Source organism: Heterodontus francisci, chromosome 10 (genome assembly GCF_036365525.1).
Source record: "Heterodontus francisci isolate sHetFra1 chromosome 10, sHetFra1.hap1, whole genome shotgun sequence".
NCBI lineage: Eukaryota > Metazoa > Chordata > Chondrichthyes > Heterodontiformes > Heterodontidae > Heterodontus > Heterodontus francisci.
Genome location: NC_090380.1, coordinates 64,811,736 through 64,836,867, shown reverse-complemented (window position 1 = coordinate 64,836,867; position 25,132 = coordinate 64,811,736). Strand labels below are relative to the sequence as shown.

General features: G+C 41.0%; 1 protein-coding gene across 3 annotated transcripts in view; it reads right to left on the bottom strand.

Moving 5' to 3' along the window:
• Positions 1-1,760: 1,760 nt before the first annotated feature.
• The window catches only part of si:dkey-100n23.5, a 293,233-nt gene continuing 269,861 nt past the window's right edge, over positions 1,761-25,132 (bottom strand). For all 3 annotated transcript variants that reach the window (XM_068040644.1, XM_068040642.1, XM_068040643.1), the window contains 2 exons: positions 21,868-22,015; positions 1,761-16,573 (listed from right to left, as the gene is read on the bottom strand). In XM_068040644.1, the coding sequence (XP_067896745.1) occupies positions 16,409-16,573; positions 21,868-22,015 (313 nt within the window). In that variant the 3' untranslated portion in view covers positions 1,761-16,408. The remainder of the gene's footprint in view (positions 16,574-21,867; positions 22,016-25,132) is intronic.

Here is a 25,132-nt window from a genome sequence, read left to right as displayed (position 1 = left end):
CAGTAAATAATTATGCAAATGGTCTGAATCAAGAATTTTTGAGTGTGATCAGCACTTTACCATTATAGTAGGATTAGCATCCAGTTTTTAACCATTTGGAATTGAATTTACATAATTGAATAAGTATCAGCTGACTCCAGCTCAGACATAGTTCCATAGACACCAGCAACCTTGTAATACCTAATTCAAGTGACATTCTTCATTTGTGATGCTGGAGAGTGAATGCCAGCAGGCTATTGAATGATGGCGGGCATCATTGCTGAGCTTGAACTTGCCTTTGCCCAATGTCCATACATGTAAACTTTCCCGCAGTGCATGGATAGCATTCAGGAACAAGAATCCTAGCTGCTATTTCCCTTCCCACAGCTTAACCACACTGACACCAATTGAAGTGTGTGAGCTGCTGCCATGGCTGACTATTAACTAACATGGCACAGACAGGGGGAATCAAATCTGAAACTCTCTGTATGGGTTAATCCCGTACCACATGGTGCATTAATCTATCTAGTTATCATTGAAAGTGAGGCAGTGCAAAACCTCTGCCATTGACTCTCCAGGATGCTCAATCCATCCCAAATTGTGGGGATGGGGATGTTTTCAGTTGGGATGGGTGGCCTGTGTCAGTAGAGGTGCAAAAGGGCTGCCCATTCTTATGCACAGGTACCTTGTTGCTCCAACAGGGTGACACCAAGGCCAAGTCAGGACTACAGAAAATAGGACTCAATTTTTTCCAATGCTCCTAAGGAAGCAAAAGGTCATGATTTGAAAAGTAAATCAATCCCATCTGGGAGCAGCTATTTTTCATGCCGGTAGTTATGGGGTCTTCCTATGGCTCAGTACAGGACCTACACCAACTCTCAGGAGGCATAGGTCCCACTGGAATGACTAGATGATGTACTGGGAAGAATTGCTAGGGTAGCCCAAGAACGTCCCTGAAATAATTCTCTAAATCACTGCCAAATGTAAGAGGAGTGGATGGAAGACTCATCTACCCAACCCCAGTGGAATTTAACATGGAGTGGAAACCAGACCGAAATACAGTGAATCTGGGTTCTGTCTCAAATTCCTGGCCTACCCAAAGGCAATTCACCGAAGATGTGTGCACCCTAACCCCAGAAATCCTCTCCACAATTGTTTTTAGTACCAAATGGCAGTGTGCATTTAAAAGGTGTTCAAAATTTTTGGTGGCACAGTGGTGCAGTGTAGTGGAGCTCCAGCCTGCTGCTCTGCAGCATTTTGATGATGCTGTCTTGGGGAAGCACATGGAGGCATTGAGGTGCTCCTCCACAAGAAGTAATCAGGAAATCAATGGTTATCCCAGGTTGCACTTGGACACCTGTATAAAATGTAATCGGCAGAGGCCTCAGGGAACCTATTGCCTGCCTTTCTTTCTGACTGGGGCTGATGCTTCATGCGGAAGGCCTAAAGAAAGGAAAAAATAAATAAATTGACAGTGCTGAAAACTACTTATGAATCAGAATATCTGAAACTCTCGGGTCCCTACTTCTGCACATTTAGAAGCATGTGGTTTAGAGAAAAGAAATCTGTGACCTGAAATCTGAAAAGAAACCTATATCCTCTGCCTCTCTTTAAAAAAAAACTTGTGCTTCGAACACATTTTACAACAGTTTTAGAGATTGAAGGCATTTTATTGTCAATATTAATTTACCTTATTGACGGTTTCATTTGTTTCCAGTGCACAGTGCTAATGATTGTGAAAAATAAACAGCATAGGACACATCTGTTTGATATATTGGCAATAAAATTTATTACACTCATCATAAATACATTGATTTTGCAAAATTACAATACAAATCATAGTCTTATAAAGGTACACAAAGTTCATCTGCATCAGGGCTGTCAAATTTCCTTTTGCGAGTTTAACTTCAAATCTACATATCTTCCTTGTTTCTTTGGCTCAAACTTAAATACAAAAGCAACATTCCAAAGATTGAACAGGTCAATAAAAACACTCAGTATGAATTTTAATTGTTGGTAGAAGGAAGTATTTTGTACAGTGGGAGCATGCCTAGTGGTAACAGCCAAAATTATTTTCAGGATCCTTACAGCCAACAGAGGAAACTTTCATTCAAACAGTCTGGGCTGGGCTTAACTCCTTGTCCCATAGATAGAAGTCCACTAATAATCTGAGCTGAGATTATGGGGTAGCATTTCCGCTCAGTTGTGCTGTTTTTTTCCAGAACACTTTACTCAAAATTGGCATGACACTCCAAAAGATCACAGAACTTTAAACTCAAATTAGCTCAGTGCAAATTGGGTTTCCACGACCTTTTGTACTAGTTTCGAAATCATCATGCTAGAATCTGCCCCAGAATGAATTAATCAGTTCTGATGAAAGGTCACAGACCTGAAATGTTAACTCTGCTTCTCGCTCCACAGATGCTGCCAGACCTGCTGAGTATTTCCAGCACTTTCTGTTTTTATTTCAGATTTCCAGCATCCACATTATTTTGCTTTTATTTTATTGAATTAATCACCATTAGGAGTTTCAGCTAATTGTGCACATTTGCTGGCTTTTGAGAAGGCTCTAAAAATTAAGCTGGTTCTTTTGGGTGCAAGGACACTAATAGATACGTTTTAAAAGTTTTTCAATGTAATTTTTTTAAAATTACTAAGAAATCGACTACTGTACCCCAATAGCAAATGGTTCTGTATATTTTTTGAAAGTAATTTTCAGTGATTTCAAATTGGATTACTCATAGGTGGTGGACTGCCACTGATTAAAATACTACTTTTATGATAAACCCATTTTCAGCTGTATTAATAAATCTGCACTAAGTTGTCACTCTTAACTATATCAAGGAATATTTTTAAAGCAAAATTTTAGCTTTAAAATGCTGCCCGATTCTGTCAGTTCATGGCATATTTTGCATTTGGCAATAGGCCAATAGAGTTTCAGCAGAAACTTGATGGAAAAAAACTTTTCAAAATGGGCACAATTTTGGGAGCAAATTTGCACTCAGATCACCAATTGCACCTACAACAGAAACTCTACCACTACACACCAATATCAGACACATTTCAGTTTGTTACTAATCTAAATGGTGCACAGGCAATATTTTAAGTTCAATCTATACTCCACAATTTTCAGCTCTCCATTTCCAAAAGCTGAGTCACAGTTCCATTTCTGGAAATGGAGAGCAATTGGAAGTGGGAACCATGGCAGACTTTGCCCTTATTGTCCAATTGTATCACCTCACCTGCCACCCTTTGAGAGATCAGCTAACTGAGCACAAAACAGAATCAAATTGGGATCCTCCTGGTTTATGTAGGTAATTATAACACCATGGCAGGTATCTAGCACTAAGCCATAGGGAAATCATGATATATTTTTAGAAGTCTACATGAAAAATAATTCAAATAACTTGCTAAATGTTTCAAATACATTTGAACACACTAGAATACATTTTAAAGAAAGGGAATTTTGCTGTTCATCAAGGTGAGAAATGTTAGTCCTGGGGAATAGAACAATTTCCATTTTGGTATTCAGTGTCAAGCACTCCTAAGTCAGTTGTTTTATGGTTAAGTGTAAAGATTCAAGTACTTTGCCTCAACAATGCAGCAACCTCAGATTCTCACTCCTGGCATTCTCAGACCAGACAATCCATGAATTTTGAGTCATTTTGCCAATGTAGAACTAGTGGAGCTTTGGCCACATTGCCCACTAAGAATTGAGTTGAGACTTTCCAAACTTTTCACATTGGATTTTAAAGCCAACAGAGGGGGTTTTATCAAATAGATATGGAATGTGTTTTAACCTCTGATACAGAAATGAAATGCTAGCTGGCTGCAACCAACTTTGAAAAAGAAAGCAAGTGTAATTGTCACACTCACTTTTACATAATAAAAATATTAATAGTTTTCTAAACACACTTTTCAATTGCCATAATATTAAAACTAACACAATGACATATGTTAACTGCATATTAAAAGCATTCAAAAAGTTAAAAACTGCAAGATATGCTACTCAATCTTAGCTGGCCTGTCATGGAGATGCAAGACTTAGCAAGTGGAAGTGAGGTAAACAAATAAAATAAAAACTGGAGTGGCAATCTACCCTGGTCACTCCCATGGTCTGATACATACTGGGATTTACAGAGGACTTGCCTTCTTAGTGAAGAGGAGACGCATAGCGCCATAGATCCAAAGAGTGGAAGAAAAACAAAAAAAATGTCAAACAGTGACACTTTAATTACTTCATATAGTGTATTGTGCAGCCATTTAAGAAATGTTACAATTCAGGAAGCTTAACTGATAAACAATTAAAGTAAAAGTCCCGGTGGCTCAAAGGGTTTATCAGTGAGTAGATGAACCCATGAAGATTTGTGATTTGTTTGCTGGTCTGTGCTGAGTTAATTGAGCTCAATTGTCTCCACCTATGCTGACTTAGGGAGGGAAAAATCAGCCAGACAGTCTGCTGCTAAAGGCAATGCAGCAACACCTGCAGGAAATGCATGTGCACCAGGCTCAGCTGCATGATGATAACTCACTGTCAAAACTCGTGCATGACTAATGGCTACCTAGGTGAGGTGTCAGAGAGTACCTGGTACCCGTGGAACAAGTTATTCTGGTGAGTTGCAAGGGGGAGAAAATTGGCAAGGAAAAAACCTTTAGGTGAAATGATGTTAAAAATAGATTCAGCTCGGAGCTAAAGGAATACAACCTGCAATCCTTACCACATTTGTTATATGTCAGCTGATTTTGTGGAAGTATCTTCACTGAGGTAAAGGAAAAACCTGAGATTCCACTTCCAATAGACTGATACCAACTAACAGCTAAACAAAGGTGCAGTGGTGCCAACAGGGTTGTATCTTTCCAGCTTACTCCATTGACATGTTTGGCAGGTGTACAATATAATTTTAAAAAAACTAATGCAAGATGATCACAGCACAGATAATGCAGGTGGAGCTAGAGAGTAATGTGGAAGGCATTGCATTGATACAGCAATGAAAAATCTGGAATGTTGTGAGACTCTGTTCCTAGCATGGAGTCTCACTGACCAGGAGTGCAGATAGGAGAATCGGGAATGGAGCATGATGCACTCAATCTGCAGCACTCCTGATTTTTACCCATTGATTTTGGGGTTAATATTTTATCCTACTCCAAGAATGTTGAACACTAGATAAAGTGGAGGAGACTGCAGAGCTGTAACCTCCACAATCCCTCAACATTCATCAACTGATGTTCGTAATAGTGGGAAGCACATTTATAAAGAATAGGCAGTGTTTTCCAAGCATTGTACTTCCACTCCTTACAAATAAAGTTGCAATGCGGGTACATTAATTTCACAGAATGCTTGATTATTGTGCTTAATCTTCAATTGCATCATTATACTGGAACAAAACAGTATTTTGAATTTGTCCACCAAAATTTTTTCTCTCAGAAGGTCGTGAGTTTTTGGAACTCTCTTCCTCAAAAGGCAGTGGAAGCAGAGTCTTTAAATATTTTTATGGCAGAGGTAGATAGATTCTTAGTAAGCAAAGGGCTGAAATGTTATCAGGGTAGGTGAGATGGTGGAGTCGAGGTTACAATCAGATCAGCCATGATCTTACTGAATGGCGGAGTAGGCTCGAGGGGCTGAGTGGCCTACTCATGCTCCTAATTTGCATGTTCTTATGTAGAATTGGCTCCTTCCCATCTCCCACACCCTAATCTAAACCTCATGTCTATTCACCCCTATTCCTGAAATCAATGGCATGCCTTGCATCATGGGTATGTTAGTTTGTTATTGCTAGAGAGTGATCTTGTTATATTGAAGGATGGAATAGTGACAGAGCAAATTGCTGTTCCAAGGAATCATGGCCATCTTGATCACGGCATCAGAGCCAGGTAAAATGCCAGACACTTTCCCACAATGAAGGGGAGAACAATTCAGAGTATGACTTAATCTGGGCTAGGCCAGTGCTGGTTAAAGAAATACACTGTTGGAAACTGGTAACAGATACTCTAAACAGGACCATGACTCATAAAGGGAAACTAAAACATTAAGTCCAATTATAAAATATAAAGGTGAGAAAATAGAATGGTTAAAAAATCTCAGTGCCATAGTGAAACTGTTCTGATGGTCTCTGAACACATTGGGCAGATTTTGTTGTAAGCAGCGAATGAACAGCACTGCGCAGAGCTTTTGCATGGGAAGTTGCTGCCTGCAGGACATCCAAATGGCCAGGCCCCTCTACAAAGCATCTGTGAACAGGTCAAGCAACTGTGTATCTCCTCAACTAATCAGATCGAAGAATTGTTATTAAGCAGTGCAGAGTCTGAACCAGGAAGTGTAAGTTAGAATAGTGAATTCAATGTCAAATCAAGTAAAGAAAGTGAAATAAAGAGGGAAAGACTGGAATAAGAGACAGATAAAATGGACAAGGAAAAAGTAAACTTTTTAAAAACAAAAATCTCCAACTATTATTAAAAGCTAAAGGAATGTGACTCCAAACTTGTAAAATAAAAGCCAATTTTCGGTGCCAGCAAGATGAGCTGGATAGTCAGATGCCACTTTTGCACAGCTTATGGAAAAGCGACCCATCTTGGACAGCAACATCTGGATTTTCGTTTTTAACTGTGCATGTACACTTGCTGGAAGTTGCTATCCGATTTGAAAATAATGGTGAACACTGCAAGCCTCACCGTTACTTTCATAGCAAAATTTGGCCCATTAGCACGGCAGCATACAACTTCCTGTGTTGAATCTGAGGCAGCCAACTTAAGTGATCTAACTTGCAAAAGCAACTGGGTTCAGTGGAGGCCAATTTGGAAAATGCACCAACCAATTTATGCTGGAGTATGGGGGGAGGAAAATCAGCCCCTATGTATTCCCAATAGTAGGATATGTCAACTGATATATACTGTCACAAGAACACAAGTAGTAGGAGCAGGAGTAGGCCATTCAATAAGATCATGGCTGATCTGTCCCAGGTCTCAACTCCTCTTTTGGGCCTGCTCTGCATAACCCTCGACTCCCCGAGATTTCAAAAATCTATCCACCTCCTCCTTAAATACAATTAGTGACCTGGCCTCCACAACTCTCTGAGGTACAGAATTCCAGAGATTCACCACCCTCTGAGAGAAGAAATTCCTACGCATCTCAGTTTTAAATGTGTGCCCCCTTATTCTGTAATTATGTCCCCTAGTTCGAGATTCCCCCACCAGTGGAAACATATTCTCAACATCTACCCTGTCAAGCCCCCTTAGAATCTTATATGTTTCAATAAGATCACCTCTCATTCTTCTAAACTCCGATGAATAGAGGTCTAACCTGTTAGCCGTTCTTGATAAGACAACCCCTTAAACTGTCAACTGTGAGTTTTCCATCTCAGTCAGTTAATCTATGAGAGATGCTGAGTAGAAGTGAGCTATTCTTCTAAGCAATAGATTTTTATTTTGAAGTCCCTGGAGTCTTCGGTTGTGTGAGGGAAACTCAGGTGATCTGTGGGACTATCACATTTCTCTATTTTTCATATTTGATAACTTACTGGCACTTTTTTAAACTAATGTTTTCTGTACTATTTTCCTTTGAGTAACTGTCAGAAAGACAACAAAATGGGATTGGGTGCCTCAGCGATAAGAAAAGACTGAACTGTTCGAGGGAACTTTTATGGGGAAGGTGGTGATATAGAGGTCACTATATTTAAGATCATTAAAGGAATTGATAAACTAGATCCTAGAATGACATTCAATATTAACACAAACTCTAGGACAAGGGACATGGATTTGAATTTAGTTGAGATAAGGTGAATACAGAGTTAAGATATAACTTACTTTGGAGTGTGGCAAACTGTGAGGAAGATTGTAAAAAAAAAAACGAGAAAAAAGACAGCTGCAGAATGGGCAGATAAACAGAAAATGTAGATGCAGTTCATTGAAGAGAAGAAATGCTGTAGCACATTTGGGAAAAGGATATTGAAAATAAGCTTATTCTAAACGCTAAAACTCTTAACATCGTGGAAGAACAGAATGATCTTGGATTACAGATCTTTAAAAGTGGGAATACAGACAGAAAAGACCATAAAATAGAAAATAGGATTCTGAGTTATTTGAAAGTAAAAGCAAAGAAATTATGCTGAATTCGTAGACGACATTGGTTTGGCCACTGTGGAGAATTGCTTGCAGTTCTGGTCAACAGAAAGGTAGGAACAATGGGAGAGGTTGCATCATTTCTACCTGGTGCCTAGGTTCCCATGAGTGCAGATGCCATTGACAACACCCATTGCTGCCAGCAGGACACCAGATAAGTCCTGGCATATAGTAACCTAAAAGGATTTAATTTTATCAATTATCAGCTAGTCTAAAACTATCAGAACTGAATAATGCAGGTGACTGCAAGATACTTTTGCAGTTGCATGAAACTTTCATTTTGTTACAGTTGATGGTGTCACCGTCCTTTGGAAGATCAGGAAGGATAGAACTGCATTCAATTCTATGATACTCTACAGGTTCTTGATGCGCTCCTGCATGGTTAAGCAGACGCAAGGCAACACAAAGGAACATATTACAATGATGTAAATGATTTTACACCATGGAATTTGGCTGGGTAAGGTTACCGCTCAAATAGCAATGATTTTCATGCATGCATCGATTGCAGAATTGGCACAATAAAGCTTACTAGGAGTGTGGGCAGAGTTATAGTTAAAGCAATTATTTTAGCAACTGGCTCTGTTTAATTTCAAGTTTAAAGTAATTTTAACTAGCTTTTGCTTTAACATTTTTGGGGTTATGATTTCAGTTTACCTTAGTACAACAACACTATAAAATGTCATTTTGATTTACAAGCAAAACAAGACCAGAAGGCATTTGTAGTCTTTACTGACCCAATAACATCAAATGTAATGTCCTTTCCTCTTTCTGCACTTGTATGTGTGGTTCTCAGTTTGCAAACATCCTGCTGTGCCCATGTCGCTTATTTTGTGCCTTCAGAATTTGTAGCTTACGGTTTTTAAGACATATTCCCAATCATTTCCCTCAGTTTTACAATTTACAATCTTTTTCTTTTGCATTAATGGCAAAAAACAAAAATTTAAAGAAATTAATTTATTTATCCTTACATATTTTGAACAAAACGAGAGATAATTCTTGCTAATCTATCAGTTGCAATCTCATTTAATCTATATGATTGGATAAATCTCTGTAATAACAAAGAATATTTTCCTCCTTTTGTCTTTTCACTGCATTAGGGTTTCTAAGATTAAAAATTAAATAGCTCAGTAGCCAGTTACAGCATCCTATGTGCTTTGTCTCCTCTCTGCATCTTCACTCAGCTGTAGTCAAGACTCATTAAGCTGTGCTCCACTTTAAGTCATTCTTTTCAAGGGCCTCACAGCTCTGGGACTGCTTCAGCCTTCCTTTCTATTATCACTGACTTTTAAAACTCCAGCCTGACATCACCCAATTACAACTTCCTTCTCTCTCTCTTCAACCTTGCACTCCAACATAAGAATAGCAGCACCAACTTAATCAGCTATACATATTGAGAACAGTCATGTTAAATTATCAATTTCACATTGGCTTAGTGGAGTAACAATTGCACGTTATTTTGGAAATTTTCCATTTGATCTTGCAATAATTCATACACAATGTACAATCATAAAGATTGTGCACTGCTGAAGTTGAAATGTGCCTTCAGAATTTCATGTTATCATGTATCTCTACAGTCTCCCTGACTCTCATCTCTGTTACTAGATCTCTACAAATAGCCCTTTTCATTAACCTCTAGGAGACACGGAGTAAGACTCAAAAATTAATTTTCTCCTGCTCCGGCATGCTGTGCCAGTGCTGTTCAGATGAGGATGGTACATCAATCGATAATATTTTATGTCACTTCATGGTTTGGCGGTGGGCTGACCTCACAACCTGATTTGTAGGATAGCAGCTTCTGGATTTGTAAGTGATAATTTAAAACTTAAGCACAGCAAAATCTTGCAGTTATACAGCATCTCCATGATAGAAATATGTTTCAAAGTGCTTCACAGAGGCGCAATCAAAGAAATTGACACTGAGCCAGAAGAGTTATTAGTAGAGGTGATCTAAAGCTTGGTTAAAGAGGGTGGCTTTGTGGAAGGTCTTAAGAAGAAAAGGGAGATGCAGAGGCAGCAGGATTTAGGGAAGAAATTTCAGAACAAGGAATCTATGTGGCTGAGGGCATGGCTGCCAATGGTGGGACAAAGGGAAGGGGGAAAAGCATAAGGATGGAGGAGGAGGAATGGAGAGTTGGGGGGAGGGGTGTTGTAATGTTGGATGAGGTTACAGAGATAATGTGGGTTGAAGCAAACACAAGGACAAGAGGTTTAAGTTTGAGGCATTGGGAGCCAAAGTAGTTCAGTGAGGACAGAGGTAATGGGTGATCTGGAGTTGGTGCAGGACAGGATATAGGCAGCAGAGTTTTGGATGAACTGAAGTTTATGTATGGTGAAGGATGCAAAGCCAGCCAGGAGAACAATGGAACAGTGTCTGGAGAATAGAAAGGTGTGGATGAGGATGTCAGCAGAAGAACATTTAAATAAATTTAGAACTTTATTTTTAAGATTGGGAAATGGTAGACTCCAGAATAACGCTCAAGAAACCTGTGAGGTACTGGATTTTACTGTAAAATCTGCAATGTGTTACGGACCTGTGGACTTATTAGTGGTGACAGCAGTGTTGCTATATGCATCTTGGAACAATATTGGGACAAAACCAACTTATCTTTCTTTCCTATGTTTATATATTCCTGTTTATCTATACCATAAACACTGAAAACCCTTAGATGTCAGACAAAGGAGACATTCATCTCATTAGCCTGGGTAAGATTCAAATCCTGGTCGTGAAAGTGAATGGTCAGCACTGCATCACCCAAGTCTAGAGACAGTACTGTTTCTTTAAAGCAGGGTTGTCCAACATATGGCGTGCGGGCCAGGGTCCGGCCCGCCAAAGGTTTCCATCTGGCCCACAGGTATAAACTGTACCGGGCCATTCCTCATCCTCACCTGGGGTCCGTGACTGGAGATGAGAAATTTCCCATCGTCAGACTGGCTTTTAAAAAACATCACGCTGTCAGTTTCACAGCTGCTGACATCAGGAACAGCCATTTCCCAGCTTCGGACAGATTTGGGGTTTTTTAAAAGCCTGCCAGAAACCCTCGAATCTGTCCGAAGTTCAGAAACTACTGTTCCTGATGTCAGAAGCTGTCAGCTGTGAAACTGATTTGAGATTTAAAAACAAGCTGACCAACATCTGCTGAGCGTTCCTGCTCTCTGCAACTGTCAGAGAGAGAGAAAAAGGGGGACAGAGAAAGGGAGGTGGGGGGGGGGGGGGGGGGTGCAGAGAGAAAGGGAGAAGGGGAAGAGAGAGAGAAAGAGAAGGGGAACAGAGAGAGAGGGGGAGAGAGGGGTGGGGAGAGAGCGATCAAGATCACTCCTGACAGATGGACATCTATCTGGAATACTCTGCATCGCTACAACAACTGTGTGGGCAACTATTGACTATTGGTGCAAGCAAAAGAAATGCCAGGTTTCTCACTAAATCAGTGTCCAACATACTGAAGAGAAAGTAAGTCTAAAAATTAGTCTTCTCATTTAAAGCTTCTTCACAAAAATGTACATTTGTTCTTGTTTTGATTAATAGTAAGATACATTTTTAATGTCTTTATCTTTCTGAAATTATCTCACTGGCCCCCCATGTAAGACAAAAACTGTAATGTGGCCCCCCCCCACCCCACCCACATGAATAGGTTGGACAACCCTGCTTTAAAACATATCCATGTTATACAGAAAAAAATATCTATTTACAAGACCCTTGATGGATTAAAATAAATCAATCTTCTGAGCTTCAGGGAGGCACATGACATCTATTCTCCTTTCCTAATGTGCCACTCTGTGACATAATTTACAAGAATTATCCTTGTGCATCCAGAGTGGATCCACAGGAAACAATGGAGGCTTTGGGTTTGGTATTGCCTGAGAGCAGATCCAAGCTGCAGAACCCCAGGAAACCACATCATCAGCTGTGCATGTTGCAGTTAAGATTCATGTGAGTTGACTTTTTTTTCCTCTATGAACTGAAGGGCACCCACGTACAAAAAGCAAGATGATGTGATAGTATCTTCTGGCTATGTGCAAAGGGATCAAGAATGATTGTGGTTGGACTGGCACCCAAACTGTTCCTCTTTACAACATGGAAGTTGATGCATGGTGGTGAGCAGCTTGAGAGTGGGGGTGACGGGGAGGGAAAGAGAAACAGCAAAATATAAACTTGTTTGTACCTGATGCAGTTATACTTGATAATACTAAGGCCAAGCTTCACAGCAATAGATCTAAATGGGAGAATTTTAACCCCCCCAAAAAGGGATGTGTTGGGGTCGGGTGAGATGTTAAAATTTTAAAAATCTCAAACCTACCCACTTGTAAGCTGCCCATTTCTGGGTTTAATGGAACTGGGACAACCTGCTCCCTGGAGGCAGACTGGTCATTCCAATATTTTAATGAGGATGGCAGCCTCTGATTTAACCTTTTTACTTTTACAGGTTTAACCCTGGCTGGCAGGGTTTCTCAGGCCTCAGGAAAGACAGCAGCTCAAGGGAGGCGAGGACAGTTTTGGGCAGAAGTTAAGCGCCTTTGCAGCACTGCATGTGGACCAGGAGGAGCAGGAGCGCTTCCCCTATTCGCTCAGCTTACCTTCTTCCCTGGGATTCGACAGCCCCCGTACAAAGCCCCCTAGAATTGCAGTCAGGGATCAGACACCTCCCACGCTCAGCTGCAGGCCCCTTATCTGTGGCCTGCTCTCAAGTGCTCCTAGTCCAATTGGAAGAAAAGCCTGGCACTCAGACTGACTTCCAGGTGGGGATCCTCTTTTTAAAAAAAAAAAGGACAGGGAAACTTGGACTTAAGAGTTTCTCAACCAAGCTCTCACTCTTCCTCCCCTCCTATTTACTAAACCCACTCCTGTCAATACAGGGGCAAAAGATTCAAAAAGAGGCATTTGTTCAGTCCATTTGGCCTACATTTAATTAAAAGCAAAATACTGCGGATGCTGGAAATCTGAAACAAAAACAAGAAATGCTGGAATCACTCAGCAGGTCTGGCAGCATCTGTGGAAAGAGAAGCAGAGTTAACGTTTCGGGTCAGTGACCCTTCTTCGGAACTGGCCTACATTTAATATATATTGAAATATTAAAAATGCATCCCCTATTCTTTAAACATGCAAAAAATGGTGTATTCTAAATTATTTGAGAAATTAAGATAAAACAGCAGCATTTTTCAAATCAGCGAGCCAATGAGCAATTTATACAATATTTTTCAGCAATGATTTCCTTTTTTCAATTAGCTCTGTAAGAATGTGAAAGATCAATAACTCTAAAGATAATTATATTTTATGCTTTTTAAAATTTATATTCTTTTCTCCACTGATGTACTTTGTTTTAAGACCCCCAATGGACACCTCTTCCCAATATCTTTTTCCTTCAAATGTTAGATTGTGATACTATGAGCCAAGGACATCTTCAGAGTTCTCATGAATATCACTCAATGACTGCCAAACAGGGTGGTTATTTTTGATGCAAAGGGCTAGTCCTGACAGCATTCCCTCTATCTAGCATTGTGGCAGAGAATTAAGAAATGGCAATTCAATGTCAGCTGTGGCTCAGAAGTAGCAGTCTCACCTCCCAGTTAGAAGGGTATGAGTTCAAACCCCACTCCAGAGATTGAGCACATAATCTGTAGACACTTCAGTGCAGTACTGAGAAAGTGCTGTACTATCTCAGACATTGGCTGGCATTTCACGTTGGGCGAGAGGTCTCGCCCACCGGCCGAAATGTCAGTGGCGAGCCCGCCTCCGCCAGGCCTGGGGAGACAAACTAGGATTTTTCGTTCCTCAGGCCCTTAATTGGTCTTGGGCGGGACTTCCACCTCCTTGAGGCAGGAGGTCCTGCCTAATGGACCTGCTGGCCAATCAGTGGGCAGGCAGCTCTTAGTCCCAGCAGTGCCACAGGGAACGGTGGCCACTGCTGGGACTATACCCAGCCATTGGAGGCAACAGGAAGGACGGTCCCGGAACTCAGTTAAGTTTTTAGGGCCTCACTGGGGACAACTGGCTGGGGGTGTGGGGTGTGATGTGCATTGGGGACGGTTGGGGCTTTGGGGGTGGCCCTCCATGGGGCACAGGGTGCCCGATCAGGAGGGCCCTCCCCCAGCCTGCAAGTAGGTGGCCTGGTTTTACCAGGCGGGGTTCTTGGGGCCTTTGCCGACCAGCCGCTAAGGGTAAAATACCCGCAGCGGTGGGAGGAGGCCCTTAAGTGGCAGTTAATTGGCCACTTAAGGGCATTGACTGGTCTGGAGCGGGCAGGCTGTTTCTCGCTGCTGCCACCCGGCGTAAAATTGCATCGGGGGCGGGGGGTGGTCAGGAATGCCCCCCACCCCCACCACCAGTCCACTCATTTGGGGGGGTGGGGCAGCCATAAATTTCCGGCCACTGTCTTTCGGAACAGATATTAAATTGCTCTCTCAGGTGGCCATAAAAAATCACATGAACCTAACTGAAGAGCAGTAGAGTTCTCCCAATACTTTGGACCATCCTGAGGTTATGAAAGATACTGTATAAATGCAAGCTCTATGTGTTGGTAGTATAAAGTTCTACCGTTACAATTATCGGGCTGTTATCATGCTTTATATAATGTGAATGCCTAATTCATATTTTAAAGTTGTTATGGATTTTGGTCTGTTCTGCTAAAAGACTATGGAGTGAAATTCAACTTTGATGGAAGTGCAAAATGGACAGCAAGAAATGGCTGCCCTTTATATAACTCTCCTGATTTTGCTTTATTTGGGCGGCATCTATAACGGGCGGCTGATTAGATACTGCCCATTTTGCACCCCCACCGAAGTTCAACTTCACCCCCTACATTTTAAAGCAGGATGGACCAAATGAATAAGTAGACAACATTAGATTCCCAGTTTGCTTGATAATTGAATTCTGTTACTATAATGGAATTCTCTCATTCTCATTTGAGGGTAGTCAGATCTTATTAAATAATTCATTATCGTATGAGATTTTACATTTGGGGCGAATGGGGTAAGAATAAATTGAGAGGAGTACCCACTTAATGCTACTTCAGTGGTACTAATTGATCACAAAACAAGGTTGACAGTGACTAAACTGTCTGTGCTGGAAAAGGCTCGCAATTTTCAAAAACTGCATGTGGATAAATGTTTCTAGTTTTCTCCTTTGGACACATACCAACTGCAAACATATATGCACCCAGGCTTCCACAAAACCGCTCTGAGCTGACTGCCAGGAGGTTAAAGGGAGCAGTTTGTGGTGAGAGCTAATTCACCTTGCATCTTAGTACTACCACGGTGATGCACCACCTTGTTAGCCAGTTATCTATTTTACACCTTCTATAAAGATTCTGCTGAACAAAATCAAAATAAAAAATGCTTCTAAGGCAGACTTATCCTTTTCAATTAACAGCACATCTATAACATTTTGTAGGAAAGCTTCAGATTGCTACAGTTATGCCAGTTAAGCACAATAATTTTATACTCAAGTATAAAAAAATACTAAGAACTATCCAAGCCAAGGGCAAAATCTGATGCCAACACTACACCATTAAAATTAGCTAATAAGCTGCAAATTTTATGGATCTGGACATCTATAGATGGCTGTAATGTTTGCTTGATCTTTGAAAAGAGTTATCTTCAATAACCTGGTCACCTTAAGTAACTGATGTTAAAATAAAATAGTAAACATTTTTCAAAAGGTGGATAAGTAATTCTGGCCCTCCACCATTTTGTCTCAGGTTATACCAAGGGTTCTGCAGCTGTGCATTTCTTCTCTTCTTCAACCTCCCTGCCCCCTGAGCAGTCTGCTTTCCCCACAGCATGTTGTATAGGGACAAACGTAATAGTTTCACTTATTATAATATTGCTACACAACCTGAACGAGAGAGGCAAGCCAGCCAAATTGAAAATGTGTTGTACTGAAACCATTCAAATTTAATTAAAACAAACAACAATTTTAAAACACAACGTCCTCAATAAAGGATGTAAATGTTTACATTTTGAAATAAAACACTGCATTTAACTTTTCAGATATGGTCATTACATCAATTTACTCAAGCAATGTTTTCTTATTAAAAATTATTTTCTTTATTTTTCTGTATAGCTTTAGACTATAATTTTTTTAGTTTGTAATACAGCTTCCAGAGACAGCTGAAAGGACAGTCTCTTTAACTATGTGTTTATGTTTAGCATGATGTCTCCTCTACAAATCTGAAGCTTCTCTTCCAGTTTTATGACATTAAATATTAAGACCCTAGAATTAATAATGAGGGATGACAGCTCATCTCTAGTGTCACGGAGGGGTTCTTCCTTTGTCTAGGAGTCCAACAGTGCACATGCTCAGTTGCAGGGTGTTTCTGTTGTCAGGGCCTCCTGTCCCTAGATGTCACGGTAGATGAATAAATTGCTCCTGTGCCGTCATCACATGAGTCTGAGGAATCGCTTTCCAAATGGGCTATATAGCGCACTGGCCCTGGCTGGTACTCCTTAATCAATGTCGTATCAGAAAATCTGGACTGGAAAGCAAGCTGAAAAAATGAACATGTCATGCACTGCAATAAAGGAATGATTTCAGGGATGTGCTTGGTAGGGCTTTATGTCTTTTGCACCTAAAAGGTAATGTCTGAAAAATTAATAAAATTCTTGATAATAAAAATACATTATTAGAGCAAACAAAATGCACAGAATAACAATTCATGCAACAATGGTCTCTTAACCTTTTTAACTGTTCTGAGAATATTAGGGACTTTTATTATTTTGAAGAAAAACTGGTAGGGCACTTTTGACCTGGCGAATAGTGAAACGGTTAACATCCATGCAGTCGAGTTGTTTTATCTTTCCCAATATATGAGCCACATTATTGCTGCTTAAAAGGTCGTACCAAAATAAGACCATGAAAGAACTAGAGGAAAATAACCGGAAAATAATTAATAAAAGCAGATTTACTAGAAAAACGTACTAATATGAAAAAAGACAATAGAAATGTTGAAATACAGAGTAAAGAAACTAAAGGATTACTTTCAAGGTCAGGGTTAATAACAGATTAATTAATTGATGGAGCCAATGACAAGGCATCAAAGCTACACTATTCACAAAAAGCTTTAGATGTACTTACTTCCATGTCGAAATTCAACTTAATTTTGGCTGAAATACTTTAATCTGATCATCAGCCTGATGGGATACTGTTAAGTACTGTGTTGACGTGTGTTTTTTTTTTGTAACATTATTATTAACTGGTTCAACAACAGGGTGCAGCTGCAGACAACTGTAATAAGCACAGATATCTCAAGGTTTTGACCCTGGTGCTTGCTGGAAGCACGGAAATCATACTGATATACCAAAAGGCAAGTCACAGATTTCCTGTAGCCTAAAGCATGCTTCAACAAATTAGATTCAGTGAACGATGATAAATTCTGCTTTGGAATTTCTGTATACAAAGAATTGAGGTTCAACCAATACTGTTTGGTGAAGAGTTACAGGGACAGGAAATACAGTCTGTGTAAATTTGCTGATAATATTCTATTTGGAATTTTTTTCCCACTTTTTGCAGAAGTAGCAGCAGCTCTGTTCCTGGCATAATAAGCAATAGCAATTATAATGGTAATCTTCCAGTCTTAACTATGTACAGCATCAACAGCCTGGCCACAACCCGCCAAAGCTGGAAAAGGCAAACTTCAACATGGAATGAACTTTCCCTATAAACACTGCTCGACTGTATGGCTTTGGACTGGATTAAGTCCAGGAACAAGAGGTGGGATTTCTCTGGGGACTGCTAAGGGGGAGGGCTACAACATTCTACTGCTGCATAGATTGAACAGTATTCAAATCACTACATGTAGGTGACATGTGACCACAACCTGAGGTCAGGCCAAGCTCTATTATTTAAATGCAGCTCTCTTACAAAGGGTGCCGCTCGGGTATATCTATAATTCTTTTCAGGCTGCAGCATGATCCCCTCATTGGCCAATGATCTTGCACAACTTGTGGCCTTTTTGCTGGCCAGATGTGATGGTTCCCACCCATCAACAGCAGTTAAATTAAGTGATTTAGCAGGGGTCAGTAATGAAGGACCAGCCGGGCATAACATAAGCATTTACAATCCCATTCAACACTTGGGGCACTTTTGAGGCAGTTGTCTCACTTTGTCAGAAAAGTGTAATTGGATATTAAAGACATTTATCTGGTGTTTCAGTTAGTTACAGTGGGAGAGCCACACACAATTTCTACCTCTTGGAATTTTTAACTTCAAATTTTAATACTTTAAATTTATGTAGTACATTACAGCTGTAGAGCAATACTCCAAAAATAACGTATGCATGAACATTCATTTGAAAATATCTTTTTATAAAAGATATTTAGCAATTTTTAACAATAACAACTACTTGTATTTATATAGCCCCTTCAACATAGTAAAACATCCCAAGGCACTTCACAGGAGTGTTAGCAAGCAAACATGAGCCACATAAGGAGATATTAGGGCAGATGACCAAAAGCTTGTTTTGAGGTAGGTTTTAAGGACCGTCTTAAAGGAGGAAAGAGAGGAAGAGCAGCAGAGAGGTTTAGGGAGGGAATTTTAGAGCTTGGGGCCTTGGCAGCTGAAGGCACAGTGCCAATGGTGGATTGAGTAAAATCAGGGATGCTCAAGAGGTCAGAAAGAAACAAGGGGTGGCAATAGGGGTGAAACTAACAGCAAAATAAAAACACGAAGCAAGAAAAGAAAATGCAGACAGAGGTTAGGATCTAAAATTATTAAACTCAATCTTGAGTCCAGAAGGCTGTAAAATGCCAAGTTGTAAAAGTGTTGCTGTTCAATAATTTTAGATCCTAACCTCTGCCCCCATTTTTTTCTTTTATCGCATTTTTTTTGCTGGTTCGTTTTTCTCCTCTCCCACCCCCTCTCTCCCCACCCAACTTTGTTTCTTTCTCAATCCATTTTCTACGTATTTGGACAGCTACTATCTTCCCATTTACACCTCATCCAGACACATCTTTCGCTTCTTTACTTGTCCCATTACCACTCCTCCTTGGCTTTGTACCATGAAACCCTTTGTCAGTTATCCTCTCCTGCCCTCCACACTATTATAGACCTTCCCTCCTTCTTCCACCACCTTCCCTCTTTCACTTGCTCAAAACCTATTGCACTTCTAACTTTTGGCAGATCTGATGAAAGGTCACACAGACCTGAAACGTTAACTCTGCTTTTCTCTCCACAGATGCTGCCTGACTTGTAAATAAGAATGGAAGCAGGCAAGTGCAGTCCCACCCTGCTGTACAATGGTGGAGAGGCATTGGAGGAGGATGGTGTTGTCAACCATGTCAAAAACTTGCAAAAGGTTGAGAAAGACGAGGAAAGATAGTTTATCTTTGTCAAAGTTAAATAGGATGTCATTTGTGACTTTCATAAATGCCATTTTTGTAATGTAGCAGGAGTGAAAACCTGATTGGAGGGATTCAAACATGGAGTTCCAGGAAAAATGGGCACTGATTGATTTGGGAGGCAACAACACGTTCAATGACTTTGGAGAGGAAAAGGAGGTTAGAGATGGGGCAGTAGTTTGCAACAATAGAGAGATCAAGGGTTGATTTTTTTAGAGGAAAGAAGAGATGACAGCAGATTTGAAGGAGGGGGAACAATAACTGAGGAGAGAGAACCGTTAACAACATCACAAACTGTTAACAATATCAGCTAGCATGGGAACAAGAAAGGAAAGTTGGGTGGTCAGTAGTTTAGTGGGAATAGGGCTAAGGGAGCAGGAGTTGGGTCTCATGGACAAGATGAGAGAAACTAAAGAAAGATGCAAGTTTAGGGCTGGGTGGGGGTAAATCTTAAGAGGACATTTTAAATGGTGGGCTAGGGGAAGGGAGAGAAACAGCCGAGATAGCTGATTAGATGGTCTCATTCTTAGTGACAAAGAAGTCAATGAGCTCCTCGCATGTTTTGGAAGTGAGGAATGGAAGAGACAGGGGAGAGGGGTTTAAGAAGATGGTCTGCAATAAAGAAAAGAAGCTGGAAATTATCTTTGCACTCCAGGATGTTCCTGGAATGGTGAGCAGTTTTAGCAGGCGACAGCAAGACCTGATGATGCTTAATGTGGCCCAGCCAGATCTGGTGCTGGGTAAATGGCTAAACCAGGAGTCTGTCACATCAGTTCAATTCTTTGCCCTTGAACTTAAGGGAGTGGAGATGAAGGCCATTAAGGGGGAATGGCCAGGATGAGAGTGTGTAATGGTTTTAGTAGGAACTATGGCATCAAAGGTGGAGGTGCGGATGTGGTTGAGCAAATCAGAGACAGCAGAAATGTTGTGAACATTGGGCCAAAGGCTAGACATTTGGGATATTGAAAGAGAAGTTGTAAATGAATTGGGAGAGAAATTTCTTCTGGGAGTGGACACAGAAGAAAGTAGGCTTGGGAGGAGGATGTGGGTGGAGAGCAACACAAGGAAAGCGATCAGAGATGGCCTTAACTGTGATTGACACAATGGAAGTAATGAGGCCAGCTGTGAATATGGGTTGAGGAGTTTATATGGAGGGACATATTAAGGGAGGATAGGAGGGCAGTGAACTCAGAAGAGACAGAGCATTATGAGTTGAGATGGAATTTGAAATCACTGAGGATGAGAAGTTGCTTGATGCAGAGCCTGAGTGAAGGAGGAAAACAATGAAGATATCTCTGTGTGAAAATTTTTATGGTATTTGGGTGGGTTGTAGAGAACGATGAAGATTTTAAATTAGAGGTGAGAGGGGTGGAACAATGTGAGGTGCTCAAAGGAGAAAAAGACGTCAGAGGAGTAGGGGGACAGACCAGTGTGTGATTTAGTGATAACAGCCACACCACCACTGCGACAGTCTGGGCAGGGAAATGGTGAAAGGTCTCGTCAGGCAGGGAGGCCTCATTTAGGGGAAGGTGTCATCACCTCTCAACCAGGTCTCTGTCAAGGCCATGATGTCGATACGATCATCCACAATGAGCTCATGGATGGCAAGGGCCTTGTTAACAAACAGTCTGGAGGGAGATGTGGAAAGGGGTGATAATAGCTGATCTGCTGGCACAGTCCACAGGATCAGCACTGGGAAGGATGAGTCAGACGGAGAGGACACTGGACAGAAAGGTTGGAGAGACAGTAGAATGGCACATTTGGGGTTGCTGCTCATAAGGAGGCAGTGATGAGTGCCTCGATGGGCCCTTTGGAGGATGTCAAGAAAGGCACAGAGGCAAGCTATAAGTTTATCTAAAAGGGAATTAAGCCTGGGGCAACGGCAGGAGAGCAGGAAGGTCAAAGAGTGCTGAAAGGTTGGGATAGGGATTTGGGAGAGCAGATAACAAATATTTAGCAATTTAGAAATGAAAACCCTTGGCTCATAATGGTTGGCTGTCCATCTTTATGCTATTTCAAAGACTCTAAACCCTTCTACTCCATTAAAAGCTCAAATGCTTCATTGCTTTTGGTGTTGCAGCTGGCGATGACGTGATGGGACAGCAGCCAATCAAAAGTGCAGCGGTGTGAGAATCGCACCCACCTTGCAGCATTTTTGCAGTCAGCCTAATTTTAATACTGTGGCTGAGCTATGACTCATACACTGGTGGGAAGGAAACTGCAGGATGCCTCAGGTTTTAAAGTCATGCAGCTACTTAAAGGGAAAGTCCTGCAGCTACTTAAAGGGATAGACTAGTTGATTTCTTAAGTTTGGAACTCAAGGAAGCTTGTGGCAAAATGCAACATCTAGAGGAATTTCAGGAGATTCTCCAGCAGAAAGAAAGGCAGGGGAGGCAACCATATTTTAAAACACTAAGAGGAGTTGTTACTGATCAGTAAATGTTACCTGTAGAGATGTTAAGTTCAGTTGGCCCCACGTCTCCCGGTCAAATCCAAACACAATAGCATTGGCGAGTCCATGCAGTGGAGCAGTAATAACATGCAGGAGTGTCAGGATAAAAACAGGATGGCTGGGATCAAATGCGTTGTGCAGCCTAATATAGGAAGACAGAACAGAAATTAACGAACAATTGCAGTTTCCTTTCAACAAAACATAGCCAAAAACACTCAAGTACTAAATATTTTACAGTATACTGTGACAGAGAATTGCAGAAGCTAAAGACAAAATTAAGGGTGATATTCCTAGATCTGCCTGTGTGAAGTGAATATCGGAAAATTGGACAGGCTTCTTTACACACGTGTACTCCAACCCACCCAATTTTCCGATATTCACTGTGGCCAGGGGGTCCAGTGCGTCTGAGCACAGATGCAAGAAAATTTCCCCTATTATCTTTTAATTTATTTTTCTTGAATGAACAAAAATGTGACACCAAGAATAATTGGGCGGCACAGTGGCGCAGTGGTTAGCACTGCAGCCTCACAGCTCCAGCGACCCGGGTTCAATTCTGGGTCCTGCCTGTGTGGAGTTTGCAAGTTCTCCCTGTGTCTGCGTGGGTTTTCTCCGGGTGCTCCGGTTTCCTCCCACAAGCCAAAAGACTTGCAGGTTGGTAGGTAAATTGGCCATTATAAATTGCCCCTAGTATAGGTAGGTGGTAGGGAAAATATAGGGACAGGTGGGGATGTGGTAGGAATATGAGATTAGTGTAGGATTAGTATAAATGGGTGGTTGATGGTCGGCACAGACTCGGTGGGCCGAAGGGCCTGTTTCAGTGCTGTATCTCTAAACTAAACTAAACTAAACATAACATCTATGAAGACCACTTCAAGAACTGAATCCCAATGGTCCTTATTAAGAGGTGGCCTCCCAAAGTAGACTCATTTAAAAATTAGTGAAAGATGGAGTCTTGTGCACATGGATCAGAGAATAACTTAATGGATAATAATGACTTCAAGATAGGAACATAGGAACAGGTGTAGGACATTTAGCCCTTCGAGCCTATTCTGCCATTCAATGAGATCATGGTTGATCTGCGACCTAATTCCATGAGGGATGCTCCATATCCCACAATACTTTTGGTTAACAAAAATCCAACAATCTCAGATTTAAAATTAACAATTGATCTAGCATCGTTTGTGGAATATGACACATCTGCTGATGGATATTTGGAATTAAGTGTGGATATTTAACCCGGGAAGGTCTGTAGTATTCCAAGGCACTGCTGATGCTTGACCAGCCATCTTAAAAGTCACTAATTAAATCTGGAGGGGTTCATTTGCCACTGGGATCTGGAATAATTCTCACTCTGCTTCAGATTAGCCTGCAGACCATAGTAATAATGGGTAGGATGCTCCTAGCTGAATAAGCAGTGGGAAGCTGACCAGTAATCTGTTCTGATTAACTACATGATTAGCTAATTAAACTCCAGCTTTACCCGTATGCACACTTAGGATTCCTAAGCCTCAGCTCTGCCAATATGCACCTAAATTATTAGACTTACGTAAGTGGGAAAACAGAAACTATACGTAGGTGTAAATTTCACAGTATCTTGAATTGGAGACCCTTAAACATGGTAATGCATTTCTGCACATGTCACGACAAAATGTATAAAGACATGAACAGTAGGACAACACTTGTATGAAAGGCAAATAGTTCAGTGAAAAAGTGGCAATAATTTATTGTAATTGCATTGCTATAGAGACCACAACTATGACGTTAATCTGATTTTGCAATATAATGCTGAAATATTAAATACTCTCTGCCTACCAAATATTTATTATTTTTCATGTTTACTTTTGTATTGCAAATCAAATGCAGCGAGTTTGCAGGAATCCCAAGGTAAACATACAGACAGCCTAACCTCAAGGCCAGTGGAGCTCATAGGACTATATGTCATTTAGTGAGGGTGAATTGATGTGACGACGTATAGAGTGTATGAAGGTACCAGGGGAACAGACATTGCCAGAAGGAAACAATGTTTGCTATATTTTTGGGGACAATCTGAAGAACAGAGTTAGTCTCATATTTCCAAAATTAAATTAATTTGCCCAAATTAAATGCTCAACACCTTTGTTTTAGAATAAAAGATGTAATAGCTGTACATAAGTTCACTTTAAGTAAAATATGGCAACAATATTGTAAAACGTATTGCCATAACAAATTATTACTAAACTGCCCAAGGCATGCTGGCATGCTGAATTATGACCACAATCCTCCATTCACTGAGTTGCCAATCTCAGTTGTAAGAAGGCAATAAACAGAGGCTAGGTACTTTCCCATAGGAAGGTTTGGAATTTTGAAGGTCTGTCACCTTGGGCCCCTCTCATGCAACTCCCAACAGATATGGTATTTTTGCTGGATGAGACACAGAAATTGCGAACTCAACTTAGCCAGGAATTGTGCGTGTTGGAGATAAATCCAATTCGCGGGAAGCAAACGTCTTTTTTGAGAATATGACACTCTTTAATTTTTCTTCCTTTCATTGCAATCCTTACAGAGTCATAGAGTCATACAGCATAGAAACAGGCCCTTCGTCCCACCACGTCTATGCCGACCATAATGCCTATCTATACTAATCCCACCTGCCTGCATTAATTCCATATCCCTCTATGCCTTGCTCATTCAAGTACCTGTCCAGATGCCTCTTAAATGTCGCTACTGTTCCTGCCTCCACCACCTCCTCAGGCAGCTCATTCCAGATACCCACTATTCTTTGAGTGAAAAATTTACCCCTTTGATCCCCTTTAAACCTCTTCCCTCTCACCTTAAATCTATGCCCTCTAGTTTTAGTCACCCCTACCATGGGAAACAGACTCTGGCTATCTACCCTAACTATGCCTCTCATAATTTTATATACCTCTATCATGTCCCCTCTCAGCCTCCTTCGCTCCAGGGAAAACAGACCCAGCCTATCCAACCTCTCTTTATAACTCAAGCCCTCCAAACCAGGCAACATCCTTGTGAATCTTTTCTGCACCCTCTCTAGCTTAATCACATCTTTCCTGTAGTGCGGCGACCAGAACTGCACACAGTACTCCAAATGCAGCCTAACCAACGTTATGTACAACTGTAACATGACGTCCCAACTCTTGTACTCAATGCCTCGGCTGATGAAGGCAAGCATGCCATACACCTTCTTCACCACCCTGTCTACCTGTGTTGCCACTTTCAGGGAACTATGTACTTGCACCCCAAGGTCTCTATGCTCAACAAC